This window comes from Mustela lutreola, chromosome 13 (assembly GCF_030435805.1).
Source record: "Mustela lutreola isolate mMusLut2 chromosome 13, mMusLut2.pri, whole genome shotgun sequence".
In the NCBI taxonomy this organism is placed as follows: Eukaryota; Metazoa; Chordata; class Mammalia; order Carnivora; family Mustelidae; genus Mustela; species Mustela lutreola.
The window spans coordinates 73,420,657-73,440,123 of record NC_081302.1 but is presented as its reverse complement, the minus strand read 5'-3'; the positions used below and the strand labels follow the sequence as shown (position 1 = coordinate 73,440,123).

At 38.4% G+C, this 19,467-nt stretch overlaps 1 protein-coding gene across 4 annotated transcripts in view; it reads left to right on the top strand.

Annotated features, from left to right (window-relative positions):
* The window catches only part of B3GLCT (beta 3-glucosyltransferase), a 116,056-nt gene extending 98,338 nt beyond the window's left edge, over window positions 1-17,718 (top strand). For 2 of the 4 annotated variants that reach the window (XM_059143958.1, XM_059143956.1), the window contains 2 exons: window positions 3,242-3,386; window positions 15,639-17,718. In XM_059143958.1, the coding sequence (XP_058999941.1) occupies window positions 3,242-3,386; window positions 15,639-15,806 (313 nt within the window). In that variant the 3' untranslated portion in view covers window positions 15,807-17,718. The remainder of the gene's footprint in view (window positions 1-3,241; window positions 3,387-15,638) is intronic. The other 2 variants (XR_009346877.1, XM_059143957.1) reach the window with 2 other exon arrangements.
* Window positions 17,719-19,467: the final 1,749 nt, after the last annotated feature.

Genomic DNA, 19,467 nt, shown 5'->3' with positions numbered 1-19,467 from the left:
CTATAAAATGGAATAGAATAAAATAGAAATATCATAGTGTATCACATGTAGTAGGGGTGTATGTTTCATGAAATTTTCAGTTTTATATACACACAACACATATAAATGGTTGTAGTATGAAATGTGTTTCTTATGTTCTTGCTGTGGTTTACAGTCAAGTTACGTTTTTGTAAAGCCTTGCCTTCAACCATCTCCCTTCTGCCCCATGAAGCAGAGCTGAATCGGGAGTGTAGACTCCACAGTGATTTATGTGTAGGTGTTCCATATTGTTTGGAAAATGAGACCTTTGTAGGATTTGAATGCAAGTACCTGGCATTCGTTTCATTGCTTACTCCTTGAATGTTCAGGTATCTGCAGACAGCTTATTCAATAACCGCTGTCCTTTTTGAAATACTTACCTATGTCTGAGTAGGAAGCTATGATCAGGATGTCCTCATATTCTTTGGCAGCCTCCTCGAAAGGGCTGAGGACAGTGTTACCTGGAGAGAGTCCTGACCTGTTCATCTGCTGGAAGACCGGGAGAGGCAGGCACATCTCTGATGCCCTTCACCTTCTGTATGTGCTCTTCCTCTGCACGTGCGGACTTGGGCAAGCCCCTGCTTCCCATTTCAGTTTTTCTTCTGCTTAAAATTAGAGTGTGTATATTAAAAGAAATCACATTATTGGGCTTATAGCCTCTCAACATCTTTTTAATATTTAAAAGTTGGGCAGAGCAGACATACCATGATATGTCTGGTACTTTTCCATTTTGGGGGACAACTTCATTTTTAAATAACCCATCAGCATACTAATAAGCACATCTTATTAAAGGCTCGTGTGTACTTAGTTTGTGTGAATAATTAATGTACGACTGTTCTGTGTGAGTAGGGAAAAAATAGGAAAAAAACTACTAATAAAGATTTTATGCTTACCTTTTATCTTCCTGTAAAGTTAACTTTTCAGAGAGGGGGCCAGGATAAAACTGGGCCTTCCCTTTCTTTTTCTTTTAGATGCTGACAAAAGAAAAAAATAAAGTGTTTTACTAAAATCAGGCTTAAGATAAAGATGATGAGAGCTCTGATTGGAATACAAGTACAGTTGGCTTTGAACAACATGGGTTTGAATTGGGCAGTTTCACTTATATGCAGATTTTTTTTTCCATAAATACAGTATAGTACTGTAAATGTATTTTCTCTTCCTTTTAATTTTCTTCATAAAATTTTCTTTTCCATAGCTTACTTTATTGTAAGAATACAGTTTATAATATATATATCATACAATATATTAATCGACTATTCATCTTACCTAAATAAGGCCAATAGTAGACTATCAGTAGGTAACTTCTAGGGGATTCAAAAGTCGGATCAGATTTTAAACTGCACATGGGGCTGGACCCTCAACACAGCATTGTTCAAGGTCAACTGCATTATACTTACCTGGGAAATTCCCCTTAATGTGGCCTTGGATAGATGTTTAAGGGTCTGTCTCTGGCAGGTGCATATCCCCTTACGTAGGCTCTCTTCCTGGGATCAGGTAGATGAATGGGGGTTTGACCCATACGAAGGTGCTATCCCAATTCCTTATGGGCCCTAGACTCAGAGAGAAAGAGAATTTCTGGTGCGTTTTCAGACATGGAGTTTTCCTTTTGGTAGAGTTCACAAGAACTCTGCTTCTTCCTCAGGTACGGTCCTGTTTTCTTGTATCAACTTAAACAGCTGCTTTCCCCTCTTGTCTGGTCTTGTTTCACCGTGTCCTCCAACATGTTGGCCAGGGCAGGGAGAGGCCCTCCCTGTGTGGTTGCGTCACCAGCGCGTGGTCACTGAACCGAGTTAAAGCGAATTAAACCCCCAGCTGAGTATGCAATCAACATTTTGCATGAGGGAGTGTCTTCAAGGTCTTCCTTTTTTCCTTCCCACTAGACTGATTCATAGAACTCCTTCCCCTCCCCCTGGAAGAACATCTTGGTAAGGGCAGCTTTATTCTCACTTCTTTGATGCATCAAATTCTGCTGAGTACTTACTGTGCGCAATTCCCTGCATTTGGCTGTGGGAATACGAGGACAAATTATAGACAGTTTTGCCTTCAAGGAAATTGTCGCTTACTGGGAATGGATTTGTGAACCATATTAGTCCCTTCAGCCCTGTCAGCTATTGGATTATTCATACTATGAGAAGAGCCATTACTACCGTAGGGCCAGAATAGTCCTGTATTTTAGGACCAATCTGTATTTCAAAAAGAACTTGGTGCCGAAGTGTTGGGAAGGGCCAGAGGAATAAAACGGTGCCAGGGGTTCTGCTGAGAACTCAGTAATTATAGAAAGCTGCTACAGCCCTGAAGGCTGGAAGAGCAGAGCAAAGGCTGTGTTCTGGAGCCTGTTCATGTGGATTGCTCTAGCTGCTTCTGCTTTTGGGTCTCAACACTGTGTCTGAGCCAGTCCTCGCACTGGCTCCCCACGGCCACTGTGGTTCTTTTGCCAACATTCTGCTGCCCCAGAGTTGTCCCCCATCGCCTGCCTCACCACGGAGACTGCCGGAGCCAGAAGTGGATGGCCTCCCCCAGTATTATGCCCCTCGTTGTCAGAATGAAGCTGGGTATTAGCTGACAAGGGAGTCTGGAAAGTATTATTTTACAGTTTCCATCCTCCTGCAGATCCAAGGAGGGCACAGAATGGCAAGATTGGGCATGAGTCCCACCAGAAAGTACCCAGCATACTGGGTCAAGTAGTATCATAGCTCTATTTGAGGCAACTCAGTCTCTCTCTCTCACTGTCCCTCTCTCGTTTCTCTTTCTCAAAATCACCTCAAGGCAACTTTCATAGCCTGGAGTCACTTGGACAATGCCTGGTTGTTTCATTTAGATTTGATCTCACTGTCAGTCATCACTTGTATTAATGGGCCCATCTACTTTCTGGCAATGTTGGTGGATTTTGTTATTGACCTCATTAAGAGTGCTAAAACTGAAGAACTATTCTAATTTTCCATTGACACATTAGGAAAAGAATATTGTAGAATATTCATTTGTGAAAAATATATAAGAAAATATAATTGCCTGTTAGATATGTACAGGTGTCTTCAAAGCAAATTTTCCTTTCATCAAAAGCACAAAACATTTCCCCCACAATAACTATTAAATATAAAACACTGCTGATGTCAACATCTTTATCAAGAATGTGGCCTCTGAACTCTATTTCTTTATTGAGATTAAAGGTCTGGAGGACCTGCTGCTCTAACCCTTTTCTCTGTCTGCTCTGGCTTCCCACTAGAATGGTCTTCAGCAGAGAAGCAATCAGGAGACTTCTCGCCAGTAAATGTCGCTGCTACAGCCATGATGCCCCCGACGATATGGTCCTAGGAATGTGCTTTAGTGGGTTGGGAATCCCTGTGACACACAGCCCTCTCTTCCATCAGGTGAGAACAATGTTTCTATACTTACCTCAGAGGGAGAGAGGGGGATTTTCTTCTCACTTAAAGATCCTACTTCATTCCCTTCATATGTTCTTCTGGAAACCATATTAAGAACTATGTGGACAGGCCCCAGAGGGGCATCCTTAACAGACCTCTTTGTCCAGAGGGTTGATGCTGTACCATAACCAGCAGGAAGAGAGAAGGCAGAAACCTCTGGAAAACAAAATGGTGTTTGGTCATTGTCCTTCAATATAGGACCAGGGAAAATCTGCTCTCCACCCCTCCCCCCTCATTTTTAAGTTGAAAAATAGATCGCATTTTGAAATTATTAAATGCTATCTAGAAGTATATAGGAATGACCTAATATTTCCTGCTGTATATATGCCAAGTGTATGTAATTCTGTACTATCCTAGGTTTTTACACTGTCTACTGGTTACCTTTTTATTGGGCTTACTCCTCTTTGGTTGCTATTAAACTTAAGTGGCTAAACACTTTTAAGCTTCAGTTTAGTATCTCAATAAGCATATAATCTGGAGGTTGTTGTTGTCTCAGATGATGTTTACCAGGGATGGTTGGTGCTCCAGACCATCATACTGTGGTCTGGAGAAGGGAATCCTCTGCACTCTTTTTGGTAGTTTTTTAGAATTAGGTCAGTGAATGTTCTGATGTTGTAAGAATAAATATGTTGTCAAATTTAGTAACCAGTAGCAAATGCTATCATAGCAATAAAGAAAATTAAACATGACAGAAATAGCACTGTAGGAAATAACTTGAACAAGGCAAAGAAAGTGTTTGCATTATCAAGAAAGGCAGAATCCATTTCTGCATCTTAAGGACCATAAGGGAGAATAAAAACAGATTTTCATAATAAGAAATGTATGAGAAACCTCTTTCTTGGTACCAGTCAGGAGTACTTAACCATCTTTTAAAACCTTAGGAGGTCCCACTCATCTTAAGCCTATGTGTTGTGTTACAGGATGACTTAGAGAAGCAAGTTATTTTCTCTTGCTCTCTTTCTTGCTCTATCTCATAGAGTTTCACTTCTAGGAAAGGAAGGGTAATTAAAACCGTTGGTGTATAAGGGGAATGATTTATTATTGTTAATAATACAGCATTAGATTTTTATAGCAGCCTTTTTCACTAAGGCAAGAAAATGATAAAGAAAGAAGGAAAATATACTTTAAGCAAAAATCCTTTGAAGAGAATTTAAAAATGAAAAAAAAACATAATTTCATAGACTTTAAAGCTCTTGATTTCCCTAATTCACATAATAAATTTTAAATCTTTCCAAAATTGTAAAATATGCTTAAAGCATATCCTCCCTTATAGATACCACTATATATCTTCTAATTCTTAAGCCTCTTTTAGAGAGTTTATGATGCTTTACAAATTATTTCCCATTTATAATGCTTGAACAGTGCTTCAAACAGTGTATTTGTTCATACTGAGAAACACATAGAAGGCAAAGAGATAAAAATCCAAGATCCCTGAAGAGTTAGAGAAAGAGTAGGCTTTTGGAAACGGTCTCAGATACAAAATTGCCTGGGCCATTTTTCTTCTTTTTAGTCAGGGGAGGTAATTGTGAAATCACAGGCTTAAAGGGGGCTTCAAGGAATGTCTAGTATATATTTTTATTAAAAACAAACGATCTGGAGCATATGGTTTCCTGTTCTTTCAAAATTATATGCTACCAGTGGGTATGGCAGCATGCAATGGCCAATGAATCCTCTGCATAAAATTGTTAAAATACTTATTTCAGGACTCTGGAAATAAACCAAAAGCACTAAGAAACATTTATTCCTGAAAAACTGCTAATTGAGAAGAGTATGAGGTCTTCTGAGGCCTTTCTGCCTGAAGTCTCTCCCCACCCGCCCCACCGAAGCTCCACCTCTCCAACCACCCCAGCTTGGCTGGAAAGAGCAACAACAGTTTAATCTGTATGGGCCTGGCTGGGGAAAATGGCAGCTTTGCTGTCGGGGTGGGGGTGGGGCACTTGGTTTGAGTACAGAGAGATAAAAATCCTAAAATAGTCAAACTTGGTAAGAAACAAGTAAGAAAAACCTGCACATTTTTGGGCCTGAGGTGGCAGTCTCAGATATGGTAAAGGGTAATACTTTAGTAAAGTTTAATACTTTGTACCCTGGAAATAAGAGAAGTAACAGGGCTAGAAAAGCTCTCCACATTTCTCTGGCCTACTGGGAAACCATGCACATGGACACTGGATGAGCCTAGAAGAAAGTAAAATCCAAGGCATATTTGAGAATCTATTGAGTCTTTGAATGTGCTTTCCAACCTATACATAGGTAGAAGCCATAGGGGCTTGAGGTTTGAGCATCACCTCTGCCCATATGATAAGTTAACCACTAAGCTATTCAAGCACATTCAAACTAGGGATGACCCCTAGCAATCCAAGCTAAAAGTTAGAACTAAAAATTAAGTGGAGATATCAATAGCCATACACTACAGTAAGAAAGATTCTACAATGTAAATCCAGGCAAGTTACTTCTTAAAAAAGTAGTAAAATTGGGGTGCCTGGGTGCTCAGTCGTTAGGCCTTTGCCTTCAGCTCGGGTTGTGATTCCAGGGTCCTGGGATCGAGTCCCTCATCGGGCTCCCTGCTCAGCAAAGAGCCTGCTTCCCTCTCTCCCCATCTCCCTAACACTCTGCTTACTTGTGCTCTATCTCTAGCTCTCTGTCAAATAAATAAATAAAATATTTTTTAAAAGTAGTAAAATTAAACAGATTTGTTGTTACAATACATCTTCAAAATAATCAACTTTCAACAAATTATCATGACACAAGGCAAAGAGATGTACTGAGGGAAAAATGTGGGAACAGAAACCAACTCTGAGTGGGACCACATATTGGAGTTGATAGACAAAGACTTCAACAAGCTAATAAAATCATAGCCACAGAATTAAAGGATACCATGTTCATAGAACCAGAAGAAAATATGATTACAATGATTCAACAAATAGCAAATCTTAATAAAAAATAGAAACTACAATAAAAAACAAATGAAAATTCTATAGTTGTAAAACCAAATAATTCAAATGAGCGATTATGTGGGTGGGCTTAATAGTAGATTTGAAATGGCAGAAGAAACAGTGAATTTGAAGGCAGATCAATAGAAATTACCCAGTCCAAAGAAGAGAGAGAAAAACGACTAAAGTATAATGAACAGAACTTTAAAATACTTTAAGCCATAAAGTATACCAATATACATTTAATGGGAGTCCTAAAAAGTGAGTGGAGAGAGAACAGGATAGAAAATGTTTTTCAAAGAAATAGGGTTGAAACCTCCCAAATGTGATGAAAAACAATGTATAGCTCTAAAAGGTTCGACAGCTCAAGTAGGGTAATCATGAAAAGAATCACATAGAGACATGTTATAGTCAAACTGCTGAAAGACAGTGAAAAAGTGAAAGTCTTAAAAGCAACCTAATGAAAAGAGAAACAAAAAATATAGTTACTAGCTAATTTCTCATTATAAATAATAGAAGCCTGAAGGCAGAAGCAAAAAACAAAACAAACAAAACAAAAAAACCCAATCAACTAATGATTCTGTATCTAATAAAGCTATCCTTCCAAAACAAAAGTGGAATAAAGATATCCGTAAGTAAACAAAAAGTGAGAGAGATCTTTGCTAGTGGACCTCCCCTACAGGAAAACTAAAGGAAATCCTTTGGGATGAGTGAAAATGGCACATGGTAATTAAAATATATAGGAAGGAATGGAAGAATACTGGATAGGGTTAATATGGAGGAAAATATAAAAGACTGTGTATGTGTGTGTATACATATATGTATATATGTGCATATATATAATTGAAAAGCATGTATATAAACATACATATTTTCTCTCAATTTCTTTAGCAAATATAAGATTTTTAAAAAAGAGTTTTTAAATTTATTTGACAGAGTGAAACAGTGAGAGAGGGAACACAAGCAGGGGGAGTGGGAGAAGGAGAAAAAGGCTTCCCCCCAAGCAGGGAGCCTGATGCACGGCTTGATTCCAGGACCATGGGATCATGACATGAGCCAAAGGCTGATGCTTAATGACTGAGCCACCCAGGTGCCCCTAAATATAAGATTGTTTAAAGCAATATTTATAATCCTATTATTGGATTTATAACATAGGTAAATGCCATATATATGATGATAATAGTGCAAAGATAAGGAGAAGGAAATGAAGCTATATTGTAGCAATTGATTTTATTGGAATTACATCAGTATTAACCTAAGTTAAAGATTCATACTGCGATCCTTGGGAAAATCTATGAGAAAATGATTTAAAATATATAGTTTAAAATATCAATAGAGGGATTAAATAAATATACACAAAAAGATTCTTTAACCAAAGAAGTCAATAAAGGAGAAACAGAAGGACAAAAACCATACATGCAGAAAATAAATGGCAAAATGATAAAAATACAGGTGTATCAATTATTACATTAAATATGAATGGACTAAACTCCTGAGTCAAAAGGCAGATATTATGGGCATCAGGGTGGCTCAGTTGGTTAAGCAACTGCCTTTGGCTCAGGTCATGATCCCAGAGTACCAGGATTGAGTCCTGCATCAGGCTCCCAGCTCCATGGGGAGTCTGCTTCTCCCTCTGACCTTCTCTTCTCTCATGCTCTCTTTCACTGTCTCTCTCTCAAATAAATAGATAAAATCTTTTAAAAAAAAAAAGGCAGATATTGTCAGATTGCATAAAAATCAAGATTTGACTACATTGTCTGTAACAGTCAAGTACACTTTAGATTCATAGACACAAATAGGTTGAATGTAGAAGTACAGGAAAAGATGTACCCTGCAAACAGTTAATCATACAGAGTTTCAGTGGCTATGTTAAACACAGTACACTTTAAGGAGAGGAATATTACTGGAGAGAAAGAGGAACATTTCATAACCAAAAGTCAATATATTAAGAAGATACAATAATTATAAATGTATATGTACACCTAACAGATTGTCAAAATACATGAAACCTAAATGGACAGAACTGGAATGAGAAATGGACAAATACTAACTACTTAACTGACATGGAGTGTTTCATCTGACAGCAAAAGACACATTCTTTTCAAGTGTGCATGCAGTATTCTAAAGGATAGATCACATGCTGGGGCAGAAAAACAAGTCTAAATAAATTTTAAAGGTTTGAAAACATACAAAATATGTCCTTCCAGTAATGGAATGAAATTAGATATCAGTGGAAGAAAAATGAGAGAATTTCCAAATATTTGGAAATTATACAACACATTTAAAAATATTCCTGGGTTAAAGAGGAAAACATAAGGAAGACTAGAATATATCTTGAATAAAAATGAAAATAAAATATAACAAAATTTTTAGCATAGATATGTAGGGATTGGAGGGAAATGTATAGTTTTAAACATACTAGAAATGGACAAGGATATTGAATCTCTAAACATCTGCACTGAAAGCAAAAGAATATTATCATTCAAATCTGAACCTTTAAATGGAATAAAATATTAAAGTGTAGAGCACAAGTCAATATAGAAAATAGAAAAACAGCATAGAAAATCAAGTTAAGCCAAAACTGATTTATTTTGGAAAGAGCAGCAAATTTGGTAAATTTAGCTAGACTGCCCAAGAGAAAAAGAAGGAAGACACAGATTACCAAAGTTAGGAATGAAAGGGGGGACATCATTGCAAATCCTACCAAAATTGTGCTAACCAGTTAGACAATTTAAAAGAAATGGGAGAAATTTCTTAAATCGCAGTCATTAGCAAAACTGTCTTAAAAAGAAATAGAAAAAGTATTTGAAACTACATACACCGATGGAATGGAATTAAAGGAGTGAGAATACTTCCCAATTCATTTTATGAGGCCAATATTAGCTTAATATGCCAAAGATGCATATTGTTGGGGTGTCTAGGTAGTGCAGTCAGTTAAGCATCTGACTCTCAGTTTAGGCTCAGGTCATGATCTCAGACTCCCAAGATGGAGCCCCACATCAGGCTCCACACTCAGCAGGGTGTCTGCTTGGATTCTCTCTCTCTCTCCCCTTGCTCCTCCCACACCTCCACCCACATGCTCTCTCTCTCTCTTGAATTAAAAATAAAATAAAATAAAAAGGTGCATATTATTATCCCTAGAACAAGAATTTAGAAAATCACTCCAAAAATATTGCTAAAAAAGTAACAGGAATTAAAATTGTATATGACAAAAGTAAACTACAAGCCAATATTACTCTTGAACACAGATGGAAAAATCCTTAACAAAATACTAGCAAACTGAATTCAGCGATATATAAAAGGGGTTATATGCCATGACAAGCTGGCATTTATCACAGGAATGCAAACTTGGTTTAATATCCAAAATCAATTATTGTTATATACCATATGAGTAGAATAATAAATAAAAGCCACCTGAGTCTCTCAATAGACACAGAAAAAATGTTTGACAAAATCTAACATCACTTCATGATTAAAAAAAATAAAAATAGAAGAAATACCTCTCAACAAAATGATGAAATGAATATACAAAATAACAAAATTGGAAACAAGGTAGAGATGTCTGTCTTACCACTTTTATTCATTGGTTCTAACCAGCGCAATAAGATGAAAATATGTATATATTTACACACACACACACACACACACACACACACACACATATATGTATAGTAAGGATACAAGTTGGAAGAGAGGAAGTAAAACTGTCTTTATCCACAGACCACATTATCTTGTATGTAAAAAATCCTACAGATCTACCAAAGGAAAAAAAAACCAAATTACCAGTCCTAATAGATGAGTTTAACAAGGTTATAGGCTACAAGATCAATATATAAAAGCAACTGTGTTGTTTTGACCAAAAAAAAAAAAAAAAAAAAAACCTGAAGATGAAGAAAACAGTGTCATTCAAAATAGCAGGCAAATGAATAAAATACATCAGGAATAAATTAAAATGGAGTTACACTGTATACTGTATAATACTGCTGAGAGAAATTAAGATCTAATTAAATGAAGAGATCTATACCATATTTATGGATTGGAAGACTCAATATTGCTATTGCAATTTTCTCCATTGATTTTGTAATACCATTTAAAATACTGGGATGCCTGGGTTGGTTAACGTGCAGTTGGTTAAGCGTCTGCTTTCAGCTCAAGTCATGATCCCAGTGTCCTGGGCTTGAGTCCCACACTGGGCTCCCTGCTTGGCAGAAGCCTGCTTCTCCCTCTGCCCGCTGCTCCCACTGCTTGTGCTCTCTTTCTCTCTCTCTCAAATAAATAAATAAATAAAATCTATTTTTAAAAAAGAATTTCATTATTTCATCTTATTCACTTAAAATTAACTTATTCTGAATGCCTAAAGGAAGTGTTCTGGATCAGAGATAGATTTTTACATTAAGTACCTCAAAATAAATAATAAGCAAATCTCGCCCCCACTCCCACTGCCCCTTTGACCTAGTTTTACCTCCAGAGCAGTAGGATGAGGGCCAATTCAAGTGGTCTCTGCAATTGGTGAGATACCGCATCAGCAAGGGACAAAGAAAAACTGTTTCCTCTGTTTCTAAAGGGAAATGCTTTCTTACTTCAGCATTTTGGTATGCAAATAAACACCTTATTCTTCCTTGAAATGTAAATGTATCCCAGGGTGGAAAGTGTTCAGGTTTTTCTGGCACCTTGGGGCTTACCCTCTGGACCTAGTTCAGGGATATAACCCTTGGCCTCTCCAAGAGATAAGGGAAGTTTTACTCTCCTTTGGGATATGAGCAGTTAACTAGACAAATGGAATGTGAAGTGTTTCTTGTGGGCTTTAGGGCTTTTTTACAGGAAATTTTATTTCCCCACATCCCCCAAATTCATCAATAGATTCAGTACAATCCATACCCAAAGTCATAGCAGGCTTCTCTGTCAAAATCAACAAGCTGATTCTTAAAATTTATATGGAAATACACAGTAATTCTTAAAAAGGAGGACGAAATTGGAGGATTTACAGTTCTATGATTTCAAAACTTACTCTAAAGCTACGATAATCAAGACGATGCCAGTAGTAGAAGGATAAACACACACACATCCACACACACACATCAATGCAAATGCAACAGGATAGAGAGTCTAGAAATAAACCCTGTCATTTGTGGTAAACTCTTTTTTGACAAAGATGCCAAAGCAATCCAGGGGAGAAGTGGCACCGGTCAGCTGGTGCTAGAGCAGTTATGAATTTCCACATACAAAAAGTGAACTTGGAACTTAACCTTACATCACACACAAATATTAATTCAAAATGAATCATCGTACAAAATATAGGAGATAAAATTATAAACTCCCCCAAAAAACATAGGGATAATTCTTTTTGACCTTAGTGAAGGCAAAGTTTTATGGCATCAAAAGCAAGATCCATAGAAGGAAAAATTTATAAATTGAAATCATGAAACTTAAAATAAGACTTTGCTCTTCAAAAGATATCCTTCAGAGAATGAAAAAAAAACCCCATAAATTGGGAGAAATATTTGTAAATCATGTATGTGGTAAAAGACTTGAATTCAGGATATATAACAATCTTTTACAATTCAGTAAGAGAATCAGCTGCTGAGTTTAAGCTGGGTAAAAGATTGAACAGACATTTCTCTAAAGAAGATGCATAAACAGCTACTAAGCACATGGAAAGATGCTCAACATGATTAGTCATTAGGGAGATGCAAACTAAATTCACATGTATAGAATGCCTATAAGCAAACAGACCTGGGCCTCTAGTGGGAATATAAAATATAGTTACTTTGGAAATGTTTTGGCAGTTTAAAGAAAAATTAAACATATATGTGGCAGGCAATTTATGACATAGATCTCATTGGTCCCCTCCTGTTGATAATTCATACCTTGCGTTTTCCCCTCTTTGGCGTATAAGCCAATAGCATATGGCAAAGGTGATGGGATGTCTCTTCTGTCATTATGCTGCAAGGGATTGTGACTTCCATCTTCCTTGTAGACGCTCCCTACTTCCCTCCGGGCTTGCAGGTTTTGCTGAAGCAAGCTGCAAGGGGGCAGGGTATGAAAGTGAAGCCCTCAGCTCAGTAGCCCACAAGGAACTGAGCGTTACCCTTACCTACTGACTGGGCTTGGAAGTGCATCTTTTCCTACTTGAGCCTTCAGATGAGATTATAGAGCCCGGGCTGACATCCTGATTACGATCTGGTGAGAGACCGTGAAGCAGAGGTCCCAGCTATGTGTTGCCAAATTTCCTGGTCCATGGAAGCTGTGTGATAATAACTGTGTGTTGTTTGTATGGTGTTTCCACTCAGTGTAATATATTGCTCAGCAATAAAAGTAATGAACTACTGATACATGCAGCAATGCTAAGTGAAGGAAGCCAGGTTCAAAACATTCATAATGTATGATTCCACTAAGAAATTTCTAGAAAAGGCAATACTGTAGAGAAAAAGCAAATCAGTGGTCTCCGGGGGCTGCCACTGGGGTAGGGATCGCTGAAAATGCATGGCAGGGAGTTCTGGGGGAATGACTGTAGATAGTCTTCTAAAACTGGATCAATATGGAAATCTACTAAAAGTTTTCAAACTACCATGCCTCTGTGTGAATTGTATGTAAATTATGTCAATATAGCTATAAAAATTGTATTTGTCTAAGCAAATACAAATTTAATCTTTTTTTTTTTTTGCACTGTTCAGTGTGGTCTAATACTTACAGATTAAGTTTCGATTTGACCCAATGTATGTCCTTCCATGCATTTTACGCCATCTCTCTCCTCCTGCGCACAGCTTCCCATCATTCTCCATGTCTGTTCCTAAGGCCTTCTCCCTCCACCCAACCCTGCCTGTTTGCCACTTCCTTTTGGCATTTTGGGCACAGTAATGTGATTATCAGAGTCCGTCTAGACTTCCTGGTGTTACAGATGCCTCTGTGGACACATTCCACTTCTCTAGGCTTGTCTTGTTCTTTTCCAAAACCGCATTTGCCAGAAATGATTAGCACATTCTAATACTTTGTAAACCAGCTCTTCACTCATGTGCTAACATGCAACTGCAGTCCCTTCTGGAATCCGCATTAATAGAGGGAAAGATAGCATGGGTTTCTTTTTTTCCTGTGAGATGCATTTGTGTCTCTGAGAGTTCATTTTTACATGTGAAAAACGAGCCAAGATTTGTTTCCACGATTTTTCTTTCTTTCTTCTGGGAGCCTTGTGGAATTGTCTGAGAACAAAATTGAGCGTTTGTTTTCCCTCGGGTTTCTTCCAGGCCAGTAAACTCCCAGAGGGCCTTGCAAGCGGATATCCCGGTTGAATCTCCTCAGCTGATACTCAGAACTCAAGTCTGTTAGACATTATTCTAGTGTGTATTGTTGGTCTTTGGTTCACCTTCGTCCTTTAAAATTGCCTTCTTAGATTTTTGACTCCACGAGCACTTAGAATCTTTAAAGGACAATGCATGGAAGTTCTCCGCTCAACCCACACCGTCATTTTGAACTTCCATGCAGAAGTATCAACACTCATTGGAGCAGGATATTTGTGCCGTCTCAGGAAAAAGACCCCCAAGGAGATCAGGGCACCTGAGGCACCGTTGGTGGACCAGGCTTGTGGCCACGGAATGAGGACCAGTTGCAGGCATCCTGCTTGAACTAGGAGCTGGGCTGGTCACCTGCTCTTGTCCCCAGTGCAATAGGTGTTAGACCTGTTGCCCTAAGAAATTTATAAATTCTGTGAGCTCTAGTTTCCTCATCTATGAACTGAAGATCAATCATGATACTCTGATCACCTTGCAAGGTTGCTTCAAGGATTGAATGAGATAAAATTTAATGAAGGTATTTTATAAACCACTTAAGAGGGTTTACAGAAATATTCGCTGCAAGCATTTAAGTAGAATGTAATAAAATACTAGCCTAGAGAAGACTTGTTTTCAAAATGTTTCCTATCTAGATTTAATAAAGCCAAGACTGTTTTAGTATTGATAAGTCAGTGAGTTGTTAGAGAACACAGATGGGCTATATAAATCTGTAAACAAGATAAGCATTTAGAGAAAGGTGGATGCTTTGTTTAGAGAAAAAAATAGTGTCTGGTTTCTCTTTCCTTCCATACTCTGAAGGTTACTTCAATCTCAGCCATCCTAGACTATGTCTAATTCTGCTTAAACTTCATTTTGTAGGGTGCCTGGGTGGCTCAGTGGGTTAAGCCGCTGCCTTCGGCTCAGGTCATGATCTCAGGGTCCTGGGATCGAGTCCCGCATCGGGCTCTCTGCTCAGCAGGGAGCCTGCTTCCCCCTCTCTCTCTGCCTGCCTCTCTGTCTATTTGTGATCTCTCTCTGTAAAATAAATAAAATTAAAAAACAAACAAACAAAAAAACCCCTTCATTTTGTAAGTTCTAGAGAATCCTGAAGTGATGACGATGCAAAAACTTTTTAGGCCCTCTTGCAAACTGCTGAGTCACAGCTTTGCTTCTCTATAATTACACGTTTTATCACCTCACCTGACATAGACAGGGTGTTGGTTGGAAATGAAATACACATTAGGAATAAGCTCTTTAGAAATAGAAGGGGAAAAAAAGCGAAAAAACCTGGCTTTCACAATGTGAAGGCTTTTCCCCAGTAGCTAAGGTCATGAAGAGACAGAGCAGTCATTTCCCCTTCTCACCCATACAGTCAGGAAAATGAAAGCCTCAAAAAAAAAAAAAAAATTATTTAATGTTATCCTTGTCATTTCTGGAATCAAACTAGGTATCTGGTTGCGAAGTGAGTGCTGAGTTACTTCATGCTTCTCCTGGATTCCTGATGAGCTCTGCATTTTCCTGCTCTGAGAGATACACCTAATTAGACGTCAGGGCAGTGGACAGGCAAGGGGAGCCCCTGAGAACTCTTCTCCACCCCCACCACACACACACACATTCCAGGTATGGCCAGTTTCTTTAGAGAGGCCTGAGAAATAGCAATGTTTCTGCCTTTTGCAGAAGTTATAATAGTCACTTGAATGACTGACCAAGGAAGGCTTTTTATATCTATTACCATGGTTGAGAAATCTCCCAGAGGCATGACTACGGAACACAGAAGCAAAAAGTGGTATATCTGGGATATTAAAGTAATCGGAGCTACAAAAGCAAAGAGCCTTGCATCACAGAGAGGGTAGTAGAAAAGATCTTCTTTTTTGCTTTTACATTCTCATAAGCAATATCAAATATTGGCGAAAAGCAGTCACTTCATAAATTTAGATAATGCTGTGCTGAAGCAAAATTGTTTTCAGCAAACAGAGGAACATGATTCTCTTTTCTTCTTCCTGCAGGCTCGGCCCGTGGATTATCCCAGGGACTACCTTTCTCACCAAGTTCCCATATCCTTTCACAAACACTGGAACATTGATCCAATGAAAGTGTATTTCACATGGTTGGCGCCCAGAGAGGAGGACAAAGCCAGGCAAGAGACACAGAAAGGCTTGAAGGAAGAGTTGTAAGACGAGCCGGCCGGGGAGCGCCGTTTGCGTCAGAGACAGAAGTGGAGACAGGCATCCTCCTGCTGAGCTGTGACCATGCTGCTTCCACCGGCCATGGGCACTGGAAGCCTTCTGACTTTACGTGGAAATTACGTATACGGTATTTTTGAGGGGGGAGGAAGCAGAGTCATAGGGAAAACAGGTTTTTTTTTTTCTGGGAAAAAAATCATTTGCTTTTGCATTATACAGTTACTGTAATATACAATGATTACTGTGTATTTTCCAAGCTGCGATACAGCAGCTTTATGACTGTCACAGAAAAATAAATGGTACCAGAAGTCTCCTTCCTGTTTTCTCTCTTCATTGTAAAGTGTCAGATGGGCTTGAGACTGGGAAGACATGACTGTGTTTGTATATATGCTCTAGGCATATATATTCTCTGTGTACTATATACACACACACGCTTTATGTAGAAGAGGTAACATTGGTTGACATGGATATTACCATGGAGTGAACTTTTTAACCGTATTATTGATGATGCAAATCTTCTGGTTATTCAGCAGGAATAATGCTGTATTAAATATCATTCATAAAACATAAAAGTCGAGTCATGAAGTCCCCCGCAGTCTATCATCAGTGTTGTTATGTTTTATCTATTTTTCTGTTTGTGCCTCATAAAAAGAGAATAAGAAGTCTTCTGCTCAAGCTTTCTCTTTCTTTAGAGGTTCATCTGTGTTTCTATTTCTCCCTGAAGCCCTATCTTTATGACCTACTTGTAACACAAAAGTATACTGGATGCTGCCAGAAAATAGTGTTCTTGATATTTAAAAACAGTGTTGTCATGCTTTATTTAAGTCAGTGAGCTCTGTGTAAGTCTCAGGAAGTGAATTAAATTAATTTGTACCTGATGTTTTACTTTTATTTTTCTTTGAATGTTACTTAGTGACTCTCTCCTGGCTCATAATAAACCCTCCGGTGTACCATGAAACCCTACTGGAAGGACAACGGGGTGGTTTGACAACTTCCCTGGGTTCTTACAGAATGAGATTTGAACATAGTATTTTGAAACAGCTCTAACTTTCAAACCATATCTTTAATACACAGTAATTTAACATATTTGTTATTAATTTGTGGAAAGGACTGTTAATTATATAATTCAGTTTTTCTAAGGGTGTTTGCATAAGATTTGATTTTCATATGTCTTAAACTAATTTGGTCTAGTAAAATACTTTCCATTTTTTTAAAAATAAAAATTGCTGTTCACTAACTTTATTGTAAGGCTTTTATAGACAAGTGCTGGGTTTTAAAGCCATACCACCAAAAGTACCCATGTGTGTTTTTTAACAATACATTTTCTTGTACCTTAGGTTGGACTTATTTCCAAAATGATGCAATCGTATTTTAACTGTGGTGCCAGATTAGTAAACACCAGGACTGGTGTGTTTTCAGTGGTCACTGAATGCGCTGGATTCATTTTTGTGAAAGTGGACTCTGTGGCCTGTCCAAGGAACGGATCTGAGATGATCAACTGGATGAGAAGCACCCTAAAGATTTCTAGATCCTGTCAAACTGTTGGTGATGACATCAGCATCGTTGCTGTAGCTGGGATCGTTGTCATAGCTACCACGGCGGACACCTTCATGTCATCAGGGAGACCACCCCTGGAGGGCCTGGCTGCCTAACCCAGTGGAGAAGAGGCTTGGGCTCTTCCTACTCCTGCCTCCCAACTGTCACACTCAGAATACAGCACATTCATTCAACAGGAGTGAAGCCGCATCTCTATGTGGTGACCCACATCAAGCTTTCTTAGGATCAGTGCCTTCTACTGAGACCGGAGCACTTTCTCTGGTACTTGTGGGTGTTTTGTTAATTACGCTTACTTTTTGGAACTATGTGAGCCTAACCATGAATAAAAAGGTCTTTGCCTAAGTTACTCATTTCTCCAGTGTGTTCATTGAGTCCAACCTAGAGTGGGAAGGGCAAGGAGAAAAAGAATGAATAAAGTCAGGGGGGAAAGTTGGTGGCTCTGTAAACACAGTTTTCAAAGAGAAAAATTAGTAATATATCCTTTTAAGAGAAAATCATCAGACATGAAGATATATTTATACAAAGTCTGTGAAACCATTATCTAATTATATAACAAGTGGAGATGTTATTTTGGAATGGATTCCCATGCAGTTCCTATCTTAAGAAACACGTTTTGAATCTGAACTTCCAAGGACAGATAGTGTCCTATTCACATTTCTTTTGTCTTTTTAATAGTAACTCACTTGTTTACTTATTTCTTTTGTTTTATTTTTATCCAAGAAATGTCAACATCAAGGAATAACTGGAATGCTATTTTTGCTTTTAAGTCACTTCTGATATAACTGAAGCCAAGTTGTCTATGTAGGGTTTTTACATCTTACAGCTAAATCAGAAATTCAGACACAAACACCGCCTTTATGGAATGTTCGGGAACATAAAACAATAGCACAAAGTGATGATAAGCTCAAGTACTTAAGTGTCAGTGTTCTCTGAATTTCCAGATTATTGAATACCTTTAGTGCTTCCACATCCATATTCATTAAAAATTGTTTGTGTTTTTCTTCAAAAGTAGATAATAGAAGAATGCTAGAAGAATTAAGAATGTTTCTATTGTTCATAATCAGAGATGTAATTTCAGGGCTCCTGGGTCACTCAGTCAGTTAAACGTCTGCCTTCAGCTCAAATCATGATCCCAGGGTCTTGGGATCGAGCCCCAGGTTGGGCTCTCTGCTCAGTGGGTAGCCTGCTCCTCCCTCTGCCTTACCCATTGCCCTGCTCATGCCCTTTCTCTCTCTCTCACAGATAAAAAAAATCTTTTAAAAAAATCAGAGATGTAATTTCTGTGAACTAAAATGAATCAACTAATAGATCATTCGGCAGCTGTTTCTTAAACGACTACTATGTGCCAGACGTTCCAGGATGTCCCTTATCTGTCCTTGTCATCACTCTACCCCTGGCATTTTTGAATGCCTGGCACATAGTAGGTGGTTCTGTTTTATGTTCCCAAGAATTCTATAAACATGTCCTGGAAAATGAGTTTTCCTCCTATCTGTAAGAAGCAAAGCTTTTGTATCTCATGTTGTCTTCTAGTGCATGCTTTCCCTTAAGAGACACTTACATCCCTTGTGGGAGCAGGGCTAGGTGCAAGGAGAAGGAATGTAAAGCAGTGAACGAATGAAGGAACAAGAGGATTTCTAATAGTGATAAATCTTATCATAGATTTCAAGATGGAAGATTGTAGGGAATGTCCACATGTGATGAGAACAATCACATAGAAAGCAAGGTTGGTGCAATGACTACATGGGCAGTCCTGGTGAAGCAGGATGGAAACCAGAACTCAGTGGACGGATCCACTTTGATAGGAGGCTCCACTGTCAAATGGGAATAAAGTGTAGACAGACAGAGTTTTAGATTTGCTGATGTGAAAATGGGAGTGTTTGATCACTTCTATTGAGGGATAGTAACCTGCTGAGAGTATTTGACTTTTTACATACGTTCTTCTTTCTTTTTAAAGTTTTTTATTTATTTATTTGACAGAGACAGTGAGAAGGGGAATACAAACAGGGGTGTGGCAGAGGGAGAAGCACACTCCCCCCTGATCAGGGAGCCTGAGGAGGAGCTCGATCCCAGGTCTGGGGGGATCATGATCTGAGCC